This window comes from Gigantopelta aegis, chromosome 4, assembly GCF_016097555.1.
Source record: "Gigantopelta aegis isolate Gae_Host chromosome 4, Gae_host_genome, whole genome shotgun sequence".
NCBI classification, from domain to species: domain Eukaryota; kingdom Metazoa; phylum Mollusca; class Gastropoda; order Neomphalida; family Peltospiridae; genus Gigantopelta; species Gigantopelta aegis.
In genome coordinates, this window is record NC_054702.1 from 105,318,454 (window position 1) to 105,340,792 (window position 22,339).

At 39.7% G+C, this 22,339-nt stretch overlaps 1 protein-coding gene across 1 annotated transcript; it reads left to right on the forward strand.

Moving 5' to 3' along the window:
* Positions 1–14,165: 14,165 nt before the first annotated feature.
* Positions 14,166–20,871, forward strand: LOC121372448 (zinc finger protein 25-like). The gene is made up of 2 exons (XM_041498753.1): positions 14,166–14,289; positions 18,975–20,871. The coding sequence occupies exons 1-2, from the start codon at positions 14,268–14,270 to the stop codon at positions 20,138–20,140; spliced, it is 1,188 nt and encodes a 395-aa protein (XP_041354687.1). The 5' UTR covers positions 14,166–14,267; the 3' UTR covers positions 20,141–20,871.
* The last annotated feature ends 1,468 nt before the right edge of the window (positions 20,872–22,339 follow it).

Sequence of the window (22,339 nt, forward strand, 5' to 3'; positions counted from 1 at the left end):
TACCCTCCTACCTATATATCTACCCACCTGCCTATAGATATATCAATATGTCTGCCCGCCTGTCTGCCTACCTACATGCCTGCCTACCTACATACCTATTTATATGCCTGCGTGAGTCTAATCTTTCTAACTATATATCTCTCTGTTTGTCGGTCTGGCTGGCTGCCTGCCCGACTACCTGCCTGCCTAACTGCCTGTCTCTGTCTGTCCGTGTACCTACCTATCTACCGTACTAACTACCTACTTAGTTTAGTTTATATTCACAGGTTTATTATTGGACTCATAATAGTGTCACGCTGGGATGTCTATCATTTACAGATCATTAATTTACTACGTGTATAAAGAGTACTTATAATCACTTCCAGTTGTATCTCGTTTATGGTAGATACATTATTATATCTTATTCCACTTTAATTCGTGTATCCTTGTATAGGTGATTAGACAGGTACAGGCAAATAGAACAGTGTTCAAGAGGTCGAGCGCTCGCAATCACATTCACTGATATCACCGTTTTCTATTATTTCACATCCTTCTAATATTAGGCGCAACACCATGTTAGGGATCACTCGCCATCCTGAACACACTTCTAAGTGGCTGAATACTAAAAGACTCGAGACTTGTTATGACCGAACATGCTCAGACTCGTGTCAGAATTTGCGTAGGATGAGCGAGGGCGTACTAGTACAGTTCGTAACAATAAATTCTTTGAAGATGACAACCGCTGTGAAAGGGCTTTTGTGATGAATATGACATTGTACATTAGCTAGTGTCCACGATACGCTGTAAAAATTCCTGTTTTGGTTGAGAAACCACTTTCCCATTTAAGAAGGGAAAAAAAGAACAAGAAATATTTAATTTAAAAGAAATTAAAAAAAAATTCTTCCGTGATTGACATTAGGTGTGTAAATTCTGATAATGATGGAAGCACAGACCGTTTACATCAATAGGGAACCGATTAATTGCAACTCTATAACAAATAATGGTGACACTCAAAAATACATATATTACGATAACTCGCAAACGTTAAATATACTTACTATCAAATTGCATAGACTAAATCTCCTGTTTGATGTCCGGATGAAGGCAACTGCTGGAACAGCCAACGTAAAGAATTGCACGTGCACTTCTGCCTTTTGTTTTTATGAACTGTATAATTATTGATTACTAGTAACAATTCAAGAGGAAGGTGTTATAAAACAGATAGATAAGTTGAATATGAAAAAAAAGTTAATAGAACTCTGTAAATTTAATAACACAACGTGTAAAAACTATACAACTATAGATTCTTTTCTTTTAAATACTTCGTATTTATAAATAGTTTCCTAACTTGCATAATTATTTTATTTTATTAGTAGATAATAACTGTATTCATTTAAACATGTATGTATGGATTCTATACCATTTCATTGTAAAAAAAGAAGGAAGGAAATGTTTTATTTAACGACGCACTCAACACATTTTATTTACGGTTATATAGCGTCAGATGGTTAAGGACCACACAAATACTGAGAGAGGAAACCCGCTGTCGCCACTTCATGGGCTACTGTTTTTGATTAGCAGCAATGGATCTTTTATATGCACCATCCCACAGACAGAATAATATTATCACGGCCTTTGTTTCACCAGTTGTGGAGCACTGGCTGGAACGAGAAATAGCCCAGTGGGTCCACCGACGGAAATCGATCCCAGACCGACCGCGCATCAAGCGAACGCTTTTCCACTGGGCTACGTCTCTCCCCATTCATTGTAAAAAAGGAAAAATAACATAGCATAAAACTTATCATTGTATACACATTATTTGCCCATCCACTACACTTTCAGGCGTGTCTTTATTTTATTTTATTTTATTTTATTTTATTTTATTTGTTATATTACACTCGTGAGTTTTTCAAAAAACGAAAGTCTACAATAATGATTATTTCAACGGATCTGTTGCCTGTTATAATAACAACACTGATGGAGGTAGCGTCAGTAATAATTAACGGTTGTGTCGCTTTGGCTGGTATTTGTTTTCGAGTTGTAACAAAAAATACAACCCGTACTGTTAAACAGTGGACATATACTAACATCATAAAAAGAAAAATCAAATAAAAATCCCACTTGAATTAAGTGATTTACGACGACTTGTATGTTCCTGTCTGAGACCGGCCACTCGCTGTCAAATTGTTAGGTATTCAAGTGTTTGTGTCATCATCATTCTTGCAATCAAAGAGGTAATATAAATTATACTGCCAGTGCTGGAAAACAAAATTAGAACATGTTACCATGTGTTACTATGTGTAATAATACATACCGATTTTGTGGTAACAACGCAGGCGCGGATCCAAAGTGGTAGCAATGGGGGTGAGCAAACCTCCCCTTAATTTCTAAATGACTCGAAAATCCACTGTTCCATGGATGAATTTAAAATACGGCATCTACGGTACTAAACAGACGTTATATAAAAGGCAGTTCTCCCAAAATCTTAACCGAAAAAAAAAGTATTAATGTTGCACACCCTCCCATGAAAACACTCTTCATCCGCCCCTGCCACAGTAAAATTAGGAAGGAACCCACAGTTCCGAAGTTTAGCCACTGGACTATTTAGTATTGCGTGTACGGCTATCAACAACAGGCCACAGTGATGGGGTTCTCGGACGCGTCCAAGTTGTCGAAACTCGCCATTATCGTCGCCGTTGTTGCCGTCGTCGTCGGTTTGGTTGGTTTCGCGAGCCCCTAGTGGAGGACAACTGCCAGCACCAACACAGGTCTCTTCCTCAGCTGTGTGGACGGAACTGGGTGTTCAAGTCTTATTCGGGATGGTAGTGAGTGCATAATACAAATTAGATAATTTTACAGCTTAATTATTTGTGTGATTTTACAGCAACATTATTTGTGTGATTTTACAAACATTATTTGTGTGATTTTACAGCTACAGTGTACATTATTTATGTAATTTTGCAACATTATGCAATTGTACAGCTACATTATTTGTGTAATTTTTCAGCTACAATGTAATTATTTTTGTAATTATACAGCACATTATTTGTGTGATTTTACACCAACATTATTTGTGTAATTTTACAGCTATAGTATTTATATACTTTTATAGATACATTATTTATACAATTTTACACCAAAATGCAGCACCCTTTTTAAATCTAATTTTACCCAGGATTAATATTATTTAAATGTATAGTAACCTTATTTATTGCTTTTATTCAACGAAGCATAACCAAATTTTTGGCATAATACCGCAGCCATTGCACTGCCTAAAACCATACCAAAAAACCCCCAGTACATAACAATACCTATATGCAGAAATTGTGTTTTATCTTGTCCTGTCCCGATATTTGTGTCTTAGCTGTCAAAACTTGCCATAGCATTCTTAAATATCGAAAATCTCTTTTATATACTATGAGACGATTTATGTATAATATTTTAAATGTATATATCTTATTGTTTTATTTGTGTTGCCATTGTTTTAAAGGTACTATATTGGATTGTTTACTTTATTTGTCTTTTAAATACTTTCAGCGAATAGTCTCTCATAACTCCGTATAGAGTGGCTCATTACAATTATATAATTTATATTGTTTTTATGTATACGCTAAATTTTATTCTGTAATGAAGTGAAACTTTAATAAACTATCTGTCTGTATGTATGTCAGTAACAGCAATACAAATGTACACAACTATGCCGCGTGTAGCGTAAGCATGCACGGATTCCTGTTAACAGTAGTCTCCCTTGGATTTCATTCGATAAGAATGAATGAATGAATGTTTAACGACACCGGCCTCGGTGGCGCAGTGGTTAAGCCATCGGACTACAAGCTGGTAGGTACAGGGTTCGCAGCCCGGTATCGGCTTCAACCCAGAGTAAGTTCTCAAGGACTCAGTGGATAGGTGTAAGGCCACTACACCCTCTTCTCTCTCACTAACCACTAACCAACTAACAACTAACTCATTGTCCTGGACAGACAGCCCAGATAGCCGAGGTGAGTGCCCAGGACAGCGTGCTTGAACCTTAATTGGATATAAGCGCGAAAATAATTTGAAATGAAATGTTTAACGACATCTACGGAACCACAGCACGAACATTTTGATTTATTTACAAGAAACTATTAAAACAAGGCAACCCCAAACAATATCACCAAACAATATCAAATATCTTCAAATATGATAAGTATAAATAAATACCTTGATGCAGTTACCGTATCGAAGTTACATGTAACAGTACTACTGTAGGGCCTACTTATTTTATTACATTTCTATGCAATTTTGTGTGAAAATACGTTTTTCTTACGTTGCAGCGTAAAAGAGATAAATTTATCAGGTTGTACAATCTTTGGTTTCATTTAGATTTTGATTACAAATTGGATGTCTTGACTGATGAATAAACTGATGATCAATTTCAATTTAAAATTTCAAAATTGGTCAAATGTTTGAGTGAACGGGTAGTTTTCAAAAATACCTTTGGGTGGTTGCAGAGACATTGACATTTTTGTACACCTTTCAAACAATCAACAAAAACAACAAAATCAAAAACACACCAACAACAACAGCCAAACAACAACGAAATCAAACCACACAACAAACAATCCAACAACTACAAAAAAGGGGAAACAAAAGACAACATCAACAAAACCAAATTACCACATGCATACTACTAAAATTGGCTGCGTCTTGTTGTACCGCCGGTAGGGTTGGGTGTACTTTGTATGCACCTACTTATACCAGTTTCTAATGGTGCCTTAGGTCAAATAAGGTCACATTAATATTTATTTCTTCTTTCAGATACGAACAGTCAAATAAGGTCACATTAATATTTATTTGTTCTTTTTGATACGAACAGTCAAATAAGGTCACATTAATATTTATTTGTTCTTTTTGATACGAACAGTCAAATAAGGTCACATTAATATTTATTTGTTCTTTTTGATACGAACAGTCAAATAAGGTCACATTAATATTTATTTGTTCTTTCAGATACGAACAGTCAAATAAGGTCACATTAATATTTATTTGTTCTTTTTGATACGAACAGTCAAATAAGGTCACATTAATATTTATTTGTTCTTTTTGATACGAACAGTCAAATAAGGTCACATTAATATTTATTTGTTCTTTCAGATACGAACAGTCAAATAAGGTCACATTAATATTTATTTGTTCCTTCAGATACGGACATATTTAAAGCGGTTCAGGCTGTTGAGATTATCGCGTTCGTGTTTGGTCTTGTCTGTCTAGTGATGATGAGTCTGTTCGTCTGTACATCTTCCACGACCAATAAAGTTCGAGCTGTGGTAGTAGGGAGCGCGTATCTGACAGGTTATATATACTCTTCAAAAAAAGAAACGCAAAAGGGTACAAATGGGTTATAACTCCGATTTTATGTTTCCTACCGGTTCATGCTTTGTGAATATAAGGTCATTGCATGTCCCAAACACATTCCCACGTTTACATTTGATAAAACGCAGCTACTGTACAATAAAGTTCCAAAATGTGAATATTCGCAAAAACGCAGCCACGTGCAAACCATGTCACCACTGCACGTGCGTTGTCTGCACGTGCAACATGAACACCGACAGTATAAAAGTGCAGGGTGTTCGCTTGCCTGGCCTCTGTATCCGGCCGACAGTTGACAATCCAGGGCATGCCACGTCTCAGTGAACCGCAGAGAAACAATGCCATCGGCCGACTAGACGCAGGCGAATCCAGAACGGCCGTTGCCAGGGCATTCCATGTGTCCCCAAGCACCATCTCCAGACTGTGGGACCGTTACCAGCAACATGGATCAACACGTGACCTCCCTAGATCCGGTCGACCACGGGTCACTACCCCCGGGCAGGACCGCTACATCCGGGTACGCCACCTTCGGGAACGATTGACTACTGCCACCTCCACAGCCACAGCAATACCAGGTTTGCGCAGGATATCCGACCAGACCGTACGGAACCGCCTACGTGAGGTAGGAATTCGTGCTAGATGTCCAGTTCGAGGTGTCATCTTAACACCACAACACCGTCGACTCCGACTGCAGTGGTGCCAGATTCATCGACAATGGCCTCAACTGCGATGGAGACAGGTGTGGTTCAGTGACGAGTCCCGATTTCTGCTCCGACGTCATGATGGAAGATGTCGCGTGTATAGGCGTCGTGGTGAACGTTATGCGGCAAACTGCGTGCAGGAAGTGGACAGATTCGGCGGGGGTAGTGTCATGGTGTGGGCAGCCATCTCACACACTGGCAGAACTGACCTGGTCCACGTGCAGGGCAACCTGAATGCACAGGACTACATTGACCAGATCCTCCGGCCACACATCGTTCCAGTTATGGCCAACGCCAACGCAGTGTTCCCAACATGACAACGCCAGGCCTCACACAGCACGTCTCACAACGGCTTTCCTACAGAACAACAACATTAATGTCCTTCCTTGGCCATCGACATCACCGGATTTGAACCCAATTGAGCATCTATGGGACGAGTTGGACCGACGCCTCCGACAGCGACAACCACAGCCCCAGACCCTGTCCGAGCTGGCAGCAGCCTTGCAGGCCGAGTGGGCCACCATCCCCCGGGACGTCATCCGTACTCTGGTTGCTTCAATGGGCAGGCGGTGCCAGGCAGTTGTCAACACACGCGGAGGCCACACCCGGTATTGACTCCAGATGACCTTGACCTTGGTGGTGTGTCCTATCACTTACTCACAATGGACTAGAGTGAATTGTGAACAATCCTGCAACATTTGGTAATTATCGGACTCACCATTCAATAATTAATTCAATTCTCCAAATGTTACGACAATGTGGTTTTGCGTTTCTTCTTTTGAAGAGTATATATCCTATATGTATGTCTGTATTAAACATTGATGCAACGTGAAATACATTAATTTTAAAGGGGAAGTCTCAAATTTGAAAGCGTCATATTTGACTATTTTGGAAAGTATTTGTCTAAAGTACATTAATTTTAAAGGGGCAGTCTCAAACTTGCAAGTGCAATATTTCTCTATTTTAGCATGCACTTGTAATAAATACTAGTAGCTAAAAATAATCATTTCCACGTATAATCTTGGCATTATGAAGTAAAAAAAAATAAAAAAATAAAAATTGTAAAGTGTTGCCACTCGGCATAAACAATAGTTTCCTCGACACACATTACAATTATTCATCGCTTATCCATTAAAATAGCAGCCAGATTAATTAAAATTCAAACTGTGACGTCAGGTTTTAACCTGTGGTTCATTCTTATATTGGGTCTGGCACTAGAAATTATTTGGACAGAATTTTTTTGTGGGCATGTAATTCAGTATATAATCTTTACAGTTTAAAAACAAAAAATAGATAAATAGTTTTTGTGATTGTGCAACATTGAGACAACCTCTTTAATTATTTTCGCACACCCCTTTTAATATTTTAAATGCACTGACCCTGCTTATAGGGAACTATAAACAATGTTTGGTTATTACAGCTTTTTTTATCGCTAAATTAGACATTAATTACTACTGGCTTAAATAATTAATTGTCCAATCGGTTTCTGGTCGGCCTGGTGTTTCTTTTATTCCCAAATGATTGAAGTTAAAAGGTACGCACTACAAAACATGGGCCAATGACTTTAACACCGTATTCACTGATGTGTTATGCAAATTTTATTTTTAGATCCTTTTGATCGGAAGCAACACATAAAAATAATTATTACCAAATTAAAACGGAAGGTTGCGGTCTATACTTATAGTCTCCGGGGATACGCTGCCCTGTTACACTTTTGAATGGTTGATGTTATCTAGGTCACGTATATTTTCTATTATTTTAATAGGCCAACCCGATGACCCTGCATAATTAATGCATACAAAATTATAAATGCGATAATAGTTCTTTTGAATTTACTTTGCGCAGAATGTAGCTCAGTGGTAGAGCGCTCGCCTAAGGTGCGATGGGTTTTGAGTATCGATCGTCTCCTCCCTTGAACTCGTAATCCTCTTTTTCTTCTTTTCCTCTTCTTTCCAGGTTTTCCCCATCCCATCTTCCCTGTCGTATCTTCTTTCTCCTCCCTTTTTCCGTCATGACTGGTGTCTCTCTCTCTCTCTCTGTCTCTCTGTACTGTCTCTTTTCGCCCTCTCCTCGTCTATCCCCCGCCTCTTTTCTGCATCTCCCCCTCTCTCGTTCCCCACTCTTCTCTCTCTTCTCTCTCCTTTCCTCTTCTTTGTCCTCTTCTCTAAACTCCTCTTTCCCACCCTCTTTCTCTTTCTATGCCTCTTTCTTTCCCCTATCCATCTATATGCCTACCTCTTCCGCTTTCTCCCCCTTCTCTTCCTCTCTCTTCGTCAACCTCTATCTCGTTCTTGCTGTTCCTTCTCCCGTCTCTCTCTCTCTCTCTCAACTCCTCTTCCCTTTTCCTTCTCCCCCTCCCCCTCTCTCTCTTCCCTCCCCTTCTCTCTCTCTCTTCTCTCTCTCTCGTCTCTCTCCCTCCTCCTTCCTCCTCTTCTTCTCTGTCCTCTCTCCCTCTCTCTGTCTGTCTGTCTCTTGCCCCTCTATCCCTCGTTTTCTTTCCTTTTTCCTCTCCCCTCCTCTCTCTTTCATCTCTCTCTCTCATCATTCTCTCTCTAAACCTCACTCGTCCTCTCTCTCTCTCTGTCTCTCTCACTCTCCCTCTCTCTCCTCTCTCTCTCCTCCTCTCTCTCTCTCTCTCACTCTCTCTCTCGCTCTCTCTCTCGCTCTCTCCTCCTCTCTCTCTCTCTCTCTCTCATCTCTCCTCTCTCTCTCTCTCTCTCTCTCTAGTTGTCGTTAAATACATATTCCTTTCCTGTCCTTGTATTTATCTATATTTATTGATTTGTTTAACATGTTTGTTTACAGCGGCGGCGGTCCTGTTGGGGGCGGTCATGTATGCACAGACCACCGCTGGCGGGGAACTGTCCTGGGCGTACGCTTTCACCGTCGTCGGCGGCATGCTGTTCTTCCACTGTGCGTCATTCCTCGTCCTCGACCTGGCTGTGGGATCGTCGTCAGTTGTGCGATCTTTATAGACACTGAAATCAATACATGTACTGGTTAAATATGTTATACATTTGTATATTACACACAGTGGGGTATCATCACTTTGTGCGATCTTTAAAGACATTGAAATCAATACAGATACTGGTTAAATAAGTTATATATTACACACCGTAGTTATAAGTTATACGATATTTATAGACTTTAAAATCCATGTACAATGACTGTTTTTAACTGTTTTGGTTAAATATGTTACATATTATACACAGTAGGGTCGTCATACGTTTTGTGATATTTATAGACACTGAAATCCATACAAGCACATATCACTAGTACTGTACTGGTTACATATGTCACATATTTCACACAGTTGTGTCGTCATCATCACTTTGTGTGATCTTTACAGGTACCGAAACCAATAGATGTACATACCACTAGTACTGTACTGGTTACATATGTCACATATTACACACAGTAGTGTCGTCATCATCACTTTGTGTGATCTTTACAGGTACCGAAACCAATAGATGTACATACCACTAGTACTGTACTGGTTAAACAATGTACATATACACGTGGAAATTAATTAAACACCTCCTTGTTTGACCATGTAACTTATACTTCGCAAGTAATTGCGACCATTTTGTGGATACAAAACACTGAAATTATGTTTTCTGTATAGAAAGAATATTGAAAAAAGATTGACACTATCGTTACAGCAATATTTAATGTATTCTAAGGAAAAATACAGGGACAGTAAATATGTATGAAAATATATGGTAATTAACTATGAATCTGAAACCACTCTGATATGCTCGTCATAAGTATTTTATTTATGTTATCTCGGTAAATACTCAGTAGATAGAGACTAAGTAAAAACTCTCAATATCAGGTTTAAGCCACCTCGGAACGAACAACGACTTCTAGCCACCTTTTTGGCTGCACTAAAATCCAGGTGGTACTTAATTAATATCTAGGTGTATATATTAAACACAGTAGGGTTGTCATGTGTTATGTGACATTTATAAACACTGAAATCCCCACATGTACATATCAGTAGTACCGTACTGTTTAAATATGTCGCGTGTTACACAGTGTGCTGGGTTTAAGATGGACAATAACACGTAATTATAACAATTTCATAAATTTGGTTAGAGAATCTTTAGTTAAGTGCTAGTTTAAATTAGCCAAATAAAACATGAAAATTAGAAAGCCATATTTCATCAAGGAGGCTAGGTCCTCTGTAATATCAGGTACAAACTAAATATGGTCTGAATGAATTACATTGACGTTATGTTCATCCCCCAATCACCCCCACCCCTACGTAATATCCTGCCTTACTAGGGTGGAAATTTGCTTCGGTGCTCCATCGCAATATGAAATCCTGTCTACGCCAATAAATTACGAAAATGTGTGGGCAAAATAAATATCGAGCTAACTAAAATAACAAACAGTTTTCTAATTAGCGAATTGGTAATTAAATATTCGCCAAATTCATCTTCAAATCGCATTTAGCGATGTGATAAAAGACAGCTCGCAATTCCTGTACACACAAATATTTAGTTTATGTACACATGTAACATTGTTTTATGAATAACAAGTTGTAATAAACAGTTTTTTAAAACACAGTATATTTGTTCATTTCATTTTTTCATCAACTTTGTTTCGCAAAGACGCAAATTTCGTTGAAATATATATATATATGTAAATCAAGCCCTTAGGGAAAATGTACGGTTTTTTTTGTCCTACTGTATATAAATAAAGATACAAATGTGACTTGGCCCCGCCCACCCCCCCCCCCCCCCCCCCCACACACACCCCCCCCCCCCCCCACACACACACACATACACACTCGGATACAGCTTGTTACTGAATTTGGTGAATGATGTTGTACCACTGACTAGTAAAAATAACTTAAAGAAATATATCACTGAGGCAGAGTGAAAAATACAAAGTTAATACTTCTGACAGGGGTCCAGTGGACCCCCCCCCCCCCCCCTTCCCTAACTCGTCCGTTTGTAGTGTCATTTTTAATGACTTTTTGCTCTTTAGATTCATCATCCGCAATATAGAGTACTAACTTGCCTTGAAAACGCGTCTCTGGGCCTCTTTAGTTCAACATGTTCCTTGAAACATGCCCCCAAACCACACTACAGATCTCACTCCACGAAACATGTCCCCAAACCACCCTACAGATCTCACTCCATGAAACATGTCCCCAAACCACCCTACAGATCTCACTCCATGAAACATGTCCCCAAACCACCCTACAGATTTCGCTCCATGAAACATGCCACCAAACCACCCTACAGATTTAGCTCCTTGAAACATGTCCCCAAACCACCCTACAGACCTAGCTCCTTGAAACACGCCACCAAACCACTCTACAGATCTCGCTCCTTGAAACACGCCCCCAAACTACCCTACAAATCTCGCTTCTTAAAACATACCCCCAAACCACCCTACAGATCTCGCTCCTTGAAACATGCCCCAAGCCACCCTACAGATCTCGCTCCTTGAAACATGCCCCCAAACCACCCTACAGATCTCGCTCCTTGAAACATGCCCCAAGCCACCCTACAGATCTCGCTCCTTAAAACATGCCCCCCAAACCACCCTACAGATATCGCTCCTTGAAACATGTCCACAAACCACCCTACAGATCTCGCTCCTTGAAACACGCACTCAAACCACCCTACATATCTCACTCCTTGAAACACGCCCCAACCACCCTCCTTGAAACACGTACTCAAACCACCCTACAGATCTCGCTCCTTGAAACACGCCCCCAACCACCCTACAGATCTTGCTCCTTGAAACACGCACTCAAACCACCCTACAGATCTCGCTCCTTGAAAGATGCCCCCAAACCACCCTACAGACCTCGCTCCTTGAAATACGCACTCAAACCACCCTACAGATCTCGCTCCTTGAAACACGCCACCAAACCACACTACAAATCTCGCTCCTTGAAACACGCCCTCAAACCACCCTACAGATCTCGCTCCTTGAAATATGCCCCCAAACCACCCTACAGATTTCGCTTCTTGAAACACGCCCCCAAACTACACTACAAATCTCGCTCCTTGAAACACGCCCTCCAACCACCCTACAAATCTCGCTTCTTGAAACACGCCCTCAAACCACCCTACAGATCTCGCTCCTTGAAACACGCCACCAAACCACACTACAAATCTCGCTCCTTGAAACACGCCCTCAAACCACCCTACAGATCTCGCTCCGTTTGGGAGCTCGGCTCATTTACTGTCGCCAAACTCAAACTTTCCCTATATTCTCCTCTGTACTCGTGCTTTCAGAAAAATCTAACACAACGCAGCATTCTTCTGCTATAAGCATTGATCTCAACCCGGAGACAAGTCTGTTTGATTAGGGTCACTGTTATATAAATAGATATCAGATGGTTTTTGTCTTTACCGGCCTCGCTCGTGTGGTTAAGCCATCGGACATATAGCTGGTAGGTACAGGGTTCGCAGCCTGGTACCGGCTCCGACCCCCAGCGAGTTTTAACGACTCAGTAGGTGTAAGACAACTATATCGACTTCTCTTTCTCACTAACAACTAATCAATAACTCACTATACTGGACAGACAGTCCAGAGAGCCCAGATGTGTGTCCAGAACAGCGTGCTTGAAACGTAATTGGATATAAGCACAAAAATAAGTTGAAATGAATGACATTTTGTGTATAACTGATGATGGTTAGAAAAATGTTGCTGGTAGGTACTGGGTTTGCATTTAGGTACCGACTCCCATCCAGAGAGAGAGGGAGAGAGGGGGAGAGAGAGACAGAGAGAGAGCAAGAGAGACAGAGCAAGAGAGAGAGCGAGAGAGAGAGAGAGAGAGAGAGCGAGAAAGAGAGAGAGGAGAGAGAGAGAGAGAGAGAGAGAGAGAGAGAGCGAGAGAGAGAGAGAGAGACAGAGCAAGAGAGAGAGAGAGAGCGAGAGAGAGAGAGAGAGAGAGAGAGAGAGAGAGAGAGAGAGGAGAGAGAAGAAGTCGAGAGATAGAGAGAGAGGAGAGAGAGAGATAGAGACACAGAGACAGACAGAGATGAGAGAGAGAGAGGAGAGAAGATGAATAGAGAGAGAGAGAGAGAGAGAGAGCATTAGAGAGGTTTTTGATCGTGACTCTTGGGTTGGATTAATGGAATGACTGAATGAATGTTTAAACAAACGACACCCCAGCACGAAAAATATATCGGCTATTGGGTGTCAAACCATGGTAATGCAAATAAATAAAGTGATGATCAACATCAATATAAAAATTCAAGGTTTAAACAAAAACAGTGTAAAGAACTGTGCAAAAATACAAATACAAATATCACAGAATTTTACGGACACCGAATTTTACTCTAAACTTCAATTTGTGCTGTATTGGCCATTCTCAAAGAGAATGTTACACCCCTGCACCACGGTGAGGTTACAGCACACGCAGGGGTGGTTGGATTAAAGACATTACACCGACTTCTCTCTCACAAATCCGTAACAGTTTGTTTGTTGTTGATTTTTTATTTTTTTGGGGAGGGGGGGGGGGGGGGGGGGGGAGGGGGGGTGTGTGTGTGTGTGTGTGTGTGTGTGTGTGTGTGTGTGTGTAATTTCATTTCGGAGTTTCCATTTCATTTTCCAGTTTAGCAAAGTGATTAGCCTAAATATAAATATGGTATATATTGGTGCACTGCAAAGTATATTCGACTTGGTTGTTTAATTCTTATTTATACATATATATATATATTTTTAAAATTATATTAATGATAATAAAAATATGTATATACACGCTGATGGTTACTGAATAGAAATAATTTGTTAAAAATGTATGTATTAAATAAATAAATAAATAAATAAATAAATAAAACTGAACATTTGTTCCAAAACTTTATTTTACATTGTGGTGTTTTTCCTTGTTTTTTTTATGTTTAGTTTTGTTTGTTTGTTCGTTTCTTTTTGTTTTTCTTTTGTTGTTTTTAGATCCGCTACAGTTGTTTTTATTCCAAGACAGTTATCTCACAGCCCTGTTCAAGATGACGTCAGCAATCTATTAAATATTTCCCTGTACAACGCTTTAAATTACCGCAAACTATTTCCCTATAATAAATTAGTGGAGAAACCGCTGGCAACGTGCCAACTATTACTGCAGTCAATTCTTGAACCAGCGAATTTCTTCACGAACAGTCGTTATCACGCACGCTTTGAACTGCGCACTTCAGCTTTCAGTATGTAGGTCATGTCGTTTTTTCAGTTATGCATTCGTCAAAACCTTTATTTCTTCCTTTTTGACCGAAAATGGACATGAAAATAGTTAAAGGTAAGTACTTAGAACATTATACATCGTTTGCCTTGGTGAAATGTGGTTTAATCGCGTCTGACGCAGTGAAAATGTGTTGTAAACACAATAAATGCAAGCACGGACAGTGCGCTAAATATAGAATCGGCTAAACAAAAGCTTGCCGCAGCTGTGGGATGGGTTTTCGAAGGCGACCGACCTTTCGTGAAGTCCGTACAGTTGAAAATTGTTTCAGTAGTATTAATCGAATTCCTGTAAATGACAAAAGGAAGATTGTAATATTAAAACTCAATATTTGATATCTTAATAGCTGACGTTACACTTGACAAATATGAAACGAACTTTAACTTCAAATAAGCATTGTTATATTAGAAAATGTAATCGTTAGACTTGTTAATATTATTTAAAGCATATGGAAATATTTTCAGTGACGTAATTAGAGGGGTTTAAAGAAGGAATGGATTAATTCACATTAAAATAAATGTCACGCATGGTTGATTATACAGTGTGCTTTGTTGTATATAAATATGTCCCGCCAAGTATAAAATCGGGACAGGTCTGAAGTTAGAAATTATAAGGTGGGTGCGTCGCCTACCCTGTGGTGTTACATATGTACATTATTTGCGAGTGGGTGTGATGAGCACTGTGAATAAATATTGATCTCTGTCTCTCTGTTTGTGTCTGTGTGTGTGTGTGTGTGTGTCTCTCTCTCTCTCTCTCTCTCTCTCTCTCTCTCTCTCTCTCTCTCTCTCTCTCTCTCGTCCAATAGCCGATGAGGGGCGGAACGTAGCTCAGTGGTATAGCGCTCACTTGATGCGCGGTTGGTCTATGAACGATCCCCATCGGTGGGCCCATTGGGCTATTTCTCGTTCCACGACTGATATATCAAAGGCTGTGGTATGTGCTATCCTGTCTGTGGGATGGTGCATATATAAGATCCCTTGCTGCTAATCAAAAAGAGTAGCCCATGAAGTGGCGACAGCGGGTTTCCTCTCTTAATATCTGTGTGGGCCTTAACCATGTCTGACGCCATATAACCATAAATAAAATGTGTTGAGTGTGTCGTTAAATAAAACATTTCCTTCCTTCCAATAGCCGATGGTTAATAAATCAATGTGCTCTAGTAGTGTCGGTAAACAAAACCAAACACTTTTAAATCTCTCTCTCTCTCTCTCTCTCTCTCTCTCTCTCTCTCTCTCTCTCTCTCTCTCTCTCTCTCTAATGGACCAAATGCTCTTGAGCATCGATATCGATGAATCGTCCTTGTAAGTCTTTGCATCAGAAATATTTTTGCATGACTGGATGAGCAATGGAATTACTATTTCAAGCAGTGTATTAAGGTTTAAAGAGAAATACCATTAAATGTTCTTGGCTACGAGGATCAATTACCTGTAACAAAACACAATTTACTGGATAGAGTTTGTTTTCTCATTTCAATCGGTTCCCCGCGACTGATATATCAAAAACCGTGGTAAGTGCTGTCTGTGGGATTTTAGATTGAGTGGAGGTCAACCCACTATTGGGGGTGGGGGGGCAATCCATACTATACATGTATGTATGTATGATTTTATGAAATATAATACAAAAAAAAAAGAGGAAAATATGTTTGATTGGGTCATTTGGCTGCCACCCCCCTCGCTACGACACTGTGTGGGATAGTGTCGTCCAAAGGAGCACATTAATTGTTTTTTTTTTTTTTTTTTTTTTAGTTCCATACAGGTTCAACCGGAGGGGACTATAGTATAGGTTTTGTCTACGTCCGTCCGTCTGTCTGTCCGAACCACATATAGTTTTCCGGATGTTTCATTAACAATGCCTCGTTAATTATATTGAGCTGAAAGTTTTTGTTAAGGCCAGCTGGCCCTAGAATTGAATATCTATATTAAATCATGTTTTCTGATTCTGACTGAATCCTTAAAAAACGCCTAAATTCAATGCTGGTTAATGTCTGCCAGCCTTTTTCTCGGATCGAACCCCGTCAGTTGGCCCATTCTCGTTCTAAGCCAGTGCACCACGACTGGTATATCAAAGGCCCTGATATGTGCTATCCTGTCAATGGGATGGTGCATATAAAAGATCCCTTGCTTTTAATGGAAAAATGTAGCGGGTCAGAATTATCAAATGTTTGACATCCAATAGCTAATAAATCAATGTGCTCTAGTGATGTTGAACAAAAAAAACCTTTAACTTTTACTAATAAGGAGCTAATAAGGAGAGTGCTTTATCAAACGCCTTAAATTTTCAAATATTAAGGACTGGACGTGCATAATGGGCGCCTTAGCTCAGAACAGGGGAGATAATAAAACAGGTGGCGCGTCACTCGTCAGGGTCCAACAAACTCGGACAATAGCTGTATTTTTTCATTGCTTTGTCATTCTTTGTTATACCACGATCATAAGGGACCAAACCCTTATCGGCTCTGTACAGGACGTTCCTATACAGCACGGTTCTGCACAGGACGGTCTATAGTATACGCTGCAGTGAACGGTTACCAGTCGTTACCAGTTGACGTTTGTCTATACGTGTACTGAGATATATGGGGGGAGGGGGGGGGGGGAGGGGGGGGGAGAATTAGTAACAATAAAGAAAATATATGTATATTGTGGATAATAGTATTAAAAATGTATATATAGTGATGACGGCTCTGTACAGGACGTTCCTACACAGGGCGGTCTAGTATTTTATATACTTAGATATGGTGGAAAACACATTAACAGTAAAGGGAATAAATAAATATTTTGTATCGTTCCTACACAGGGCGGTCTAGTATTTTATATACTTAGATATGGTGGAAAACACATTAACAGTAAAGGGAATAAATATATATTTTGTATCGTTCCTACACAGGGCGGTCTAGTATTTTATATACTTAGATATGGTGGAAAACACATTAACAGTAAAGGGAATAAATATATATTTTGTATATAAAGAAAATATATGTATATTTTGGATAATACTTGAAAAAAATAGAATATATATTTAACGTGTGCGTGTGCGAGTATTAAAAAATATATATAGTGATGACGGCTCTGTACAGGACGTTTCTACACAGCACGGTTCTGAACATGTCTATAGTATACATTTTTGTGCCTCTATTGTAGTTAATAGTATTCATAATCCATTCATAACAGTTGTAAATAATTTTGAGTATATAAATCTTGTTAATTTAGAATCAATTCATTAAAAAAAAATTTTTTTACAAACTATGCGCAGGTATGGACGTAATGCCTATCAGTATTGACATCAAGTGTGAGCGATGTGTGTTGGTAAAACGCGGACCGGACCAGAACGCTTGACAAATTGAATTTTTCCTTTAAAAAAAATTGAATAAATTAAATGTTCGGCAACTGTGCATGATTAAGAAACATATATTTTTTCATGTAGTTGTCTTAAAAATGGAAAATAATGAACTGCACATGCGCATTACGATACTTTTTGCAAACGCATGCGCCTGAACGCAGTCAGAAACGTCGCACTTTTTTCTGTTTATTGTAGGGTGTTTCACTTTTGTTTACTAGAATGGATTTATTTTACATCCAAATTGTTGCTTTTTTTACGTTAAATGATTAAAATCTATTTTGTTTCACGTATCGTAGCTGAAAAATGTAGAATAATATTTCCGTAAATATCGTATTCGTGTTTTTGTTGTTAGGTGAACGCAGTTTGGGACGTCCATGGTATAACGTGTGGGTGTGTATATATATATAGTGATGACGGCTCTATACAGGACGTTCCTACACAGGGCGGTCTAGTATTTTATATACTTAGATATGGTGGAATAGACATTAACAGTAAAGGTAATAATAATATATTTTGTACAATACTCAATGCGTTCGTGTTGACACTGTATAAAAACGTGTGCATGGGTACACTTTGCCTCATAAAAACTCAACTTTGCCACCCAATTTTTTTTTTTATGTACTTTTCCCAGTTAGATAGACATCAAGAAAAATGCAACAAAACACATTCTGATATTTAAAATATTACTTTACTGTTAAAACAAAGTGATACGTAATTTCAAGTCACTCAGTTAGTCGCTTATAACCTAAAGCCAGTCAGAGACAAACCAGGTTTCTGGGACCCTATCGATCGTCGCGCCATCTGGAATAGAGTTATCTCCACCTGTTTCAGCTAAGCCGCTCATTATAAAGCTATCTTACTGCTAATGGAAAAGTGGAGGAGTTTTCCTCCGAAGACTACCTGTCAGCATGACCAACTGTTTGACATCCAAGAGCCGATGATTTATATTCTGTAATTGTTTCTAAATGCATTATATTTGTTATATGGTGATAGATGTGAAGGGTTGTAAGGTGGGTAACCACTCATTATGTGCGCGCGTGCACACACACTCACACACACACACACACACACACACACACACTCTCCCCTTTTGCTTTTGCTACAAGTTCCAGTGTTACAGAAGGTTTCTTCTTTAATTATCTAGACAAAATGTCCCATATGCTAGACTCCCACTAGCTGCTGAATGTACGGGTCATAGCTTATTATGCTCGCTCCCCCCCTCGGTACAAAACGCCCAAATAGAGCCGGTACAAAATGCATACCTATTATGTTACAGAACATACAAATCACAAATGTTACATGCATAACAAATGCATGCAGCTTTTAATCCGATTTCAGATATTTATTTCATACTGTGGCTAAATTATTCATCTCATATCTATGGGGGTTTTTGTTTTGTTTTTCAGAGGAACCTGTTGACCATGAAACGAAGCTAACCCTCCTGATCCCGTCGTTGGATGATATTCCAAGTTTCGATCATGGTGGACCTGGTTTTGATGACCCCATACTCTCAGACCCGATATCTGAAGCCCCGTCCTCGAATGACTACCAGCTGGACCACTGTATCGGGAGCCCGCTGTCCAGTGGTCCCCAGGTCGTTATTGAAGGCTCAAAAGTCTCGATCATCAGAGAGGCAAAACGGGAGTTTATGCCCTACATCGTGAAAGACGAACCCAACAGTTTTGTGAGTGGAGAGGACATCTCGTTAAGCGAAAACGTGAAGCTGGAGAACGAGGCTCGGCCAGTTATGGCTGGTATTAACGAGACTAATGCCTTATTTGGTGATGGGACCGGAGATGACGATTTGGACTGGGACACGGACAATACTGAAGAGTTCCACTGTGACGCAGACGATTTTGTAGACTCCTCAGATGATGACGTTATTTTAATGGAAGAAAAACGCTTGGTGAAGAATCCCGACAACAAATCGACAGAGTTTGTGTGCAACTATAACAACTGTCGTAAGACGTTTCAGTCCAAAATGGGTTTGCGTCTGCACCAGAGAAGGCATTCTGGGAAGTATCCCTTTATATGCGAGACTTGTGGTAGTGGATTTAGTGCTAGAAGTCAGCTGTTTGAACACACACGAACACATACGGGGAAATACCCCAAGTGTAAAATCTGTGGTATAGCTCCGAGGACAGCCCAGGGTAGGCGAATCCATGCAGCAATGCACGGGACAGAACGCTACGAGTGCAAGACGTGTAAGAAGGAATTCCCATGTACGGACTACCTCAGGCGCCACGAAAAGACTCACGTCCGGTCCTTTACCTGCTCCATCTGTAGTAAGATATTTTACGCCAGGCACCACGTTAAGGAACACGAACGGATCCACTACGACCCGAGTTTCCACTGTGACCAGTGCGAGTTTAAGACGACGTTCAAACAGAGTCTCAACAGACACGTGAAGGCACGACACGGGGACCACGACGACAAGAGGGAGAGGCTGTGTGCCCGGTGTGGACGGTGTTTCTCGTCGGAATCTCAGTACAAGAGACACTCTGATCGCTGCAAGCTCACTGAAGATATCTGGTCACAAGAAGACGGGCCTGAATTGTCGGGTACCAAGTGATTCGCAGGATAATAGAACTATTTCAGGCGCGTGTGCGAGACTTTGTGGAGTTTGGACTGGCGAGCGAAGTTTTCAAATGGGAGGGGGGATCGAGTCATGGTCCTCTGGAAAATATATTTTAAAAAGAGAAGAAAATTCGCATGATCAGGAAGGTGTTTCGACCTCGAACCCACTCCAGCACACGCGCCAGCTCATGTGAAGACCACGTGCATGAAACTTCACTCTCGTAACGAAGTGGCACATCTGCTAAGACCTCTTGTGAAAAGTATATGATACGTCATGCAAGTTGCAACGAAAGGACAAGATTAAATATCGGCTAGTAAAAAAAAGATGACATACCAGCTTACACACGTAACAAAAGGTATCTCTTAATGGTTATTAATATCACCTGTCACCTTGATTCTTGGAACATATTCAAAACAATAGGTACAGGCTGAAGTACGATTGTCATTTGTGCCCGCCTTTTATGGCCTGTTGTTCGTGTATTCAGTTCTGCGTTAGGTTTGGGTGAGTGCATACGTCATATAATGGTTGGAACGCTGCAGAAATTTTGCTTCGCTGGTTATTAATCAAAATACAAATATTTTAAAATGGCCATATGTTACTTAGAACGCTATAGACTGGCAAGCATCTAAAAGAGAGATTAAAAAGCGCCTTTGTTAATGTGAATTGCCAAAAAAGGAAGAAATATAGCGATATATTATTGATCTCAATAAAATGTATATTTTTGTCCCTCGTGTTTGTAACGTGTCTGGTACGCTAGCTAGGTTTATTAGTAATAAACATTGATTTACAGTTAACAGCCGTACGAAAACCTGATAACACCAAATCCAGAATTGTCGGACAAACAAGACAAGAAGGTTGGGCGTTTATAATAATGTCTGATATAATTAGGGTTAATAATATACGTCCTTAGAACAAACTTCCATTATTAGAACAAACTTCCATATAGCGTTGCAAGTACATATTACAGTTATAATGTAAAAACTACCTACAATGAAGGATCCATATAGCGTTACAAGTACATCTCACAGTTATTTGAAAACTACCTTCAATGACGGATCCATACAGCGTTACAGTGTACATCTTAGTTATTTAAAAGCTACCTATAATGACGGATCCATATCAATCTGACGGGCGCAAAATAACGCGCCCCTAAACTGAACAAATCATGCTTGTATTTTTTTTTTTAACTGCCATTTTAATTGTTTATTGAATCCAATCCACAAATCCACAAACCATTCCATTCTGTTCACAATGGACGTCTTAGAATACTTTTTATAAATTGAGACACGATTTGTTGGTTATTTTTACACTGAGCCATTTCAGCTAAGAGTTCACTTGTTATTAAGATCTCGTCGGTTTTGTTTTGTTTAATTTCGTACAATGCAGGTAATGTAATGTTCGCAAAATTTATTTTACACTGTCGTTTTGATTACGTACAGAAAAAACAATAGGTGCGTAGTCTAGTAATTCTATGATGTGTATAATGTTTACATGTTGATATCACAGTAAACGCGTACACCAACAAAAAACTAATTTAGTAAAGCACGACCGAGTAAAATTCTCGGGTAAAAACATTTGCCTGTAAATAGCCGTGACGTCACGAAGGGAACGCGCTTCACAGAAACCTACCACGAGATGACTTCCAGCGCAAGCGAAAGTGGGACCGACAGCGACTGCCAAGCTTGATGATGCGATTCTTCTTTCGATGATGAATAGTGTAGTAATGACGACTGGACTAATATTTGTGCAACACAACAAATAATGCCTTATCAGTTTGAACCTGGAACATCTTCCGACGAACCACCGGCCTGACAGATGACGATGACAGATGACGATGAAAATGGTCGTGGAGACCGCTTACCACTAATTTACAACTTTTATTCTTGTTTTGTTCTTTAGTTTTTCGTGCGAATTATTTTGCTACACTGTATGTTCTAATATTTGTGATGTAGTAGAAAAGACGATAAATAACTCTTGAATTCTACGAGTCAAGTGGACCCGATATCGGTAATTTTAAGAAATAAACAAAAACGACTTTTAGTCCGTCCCATCCATCCATGAAGATGTTTTTTTGTGTGAATAATTTCAGTTTAGTTTGACGTAAAAAAAAAAGTAAAAGTCTTTTGGAAATAACAAAACAATACTATTTGTGTGTGTGCAGTTGTGAAAACAGTCTGCTCAGAAATAACTAAC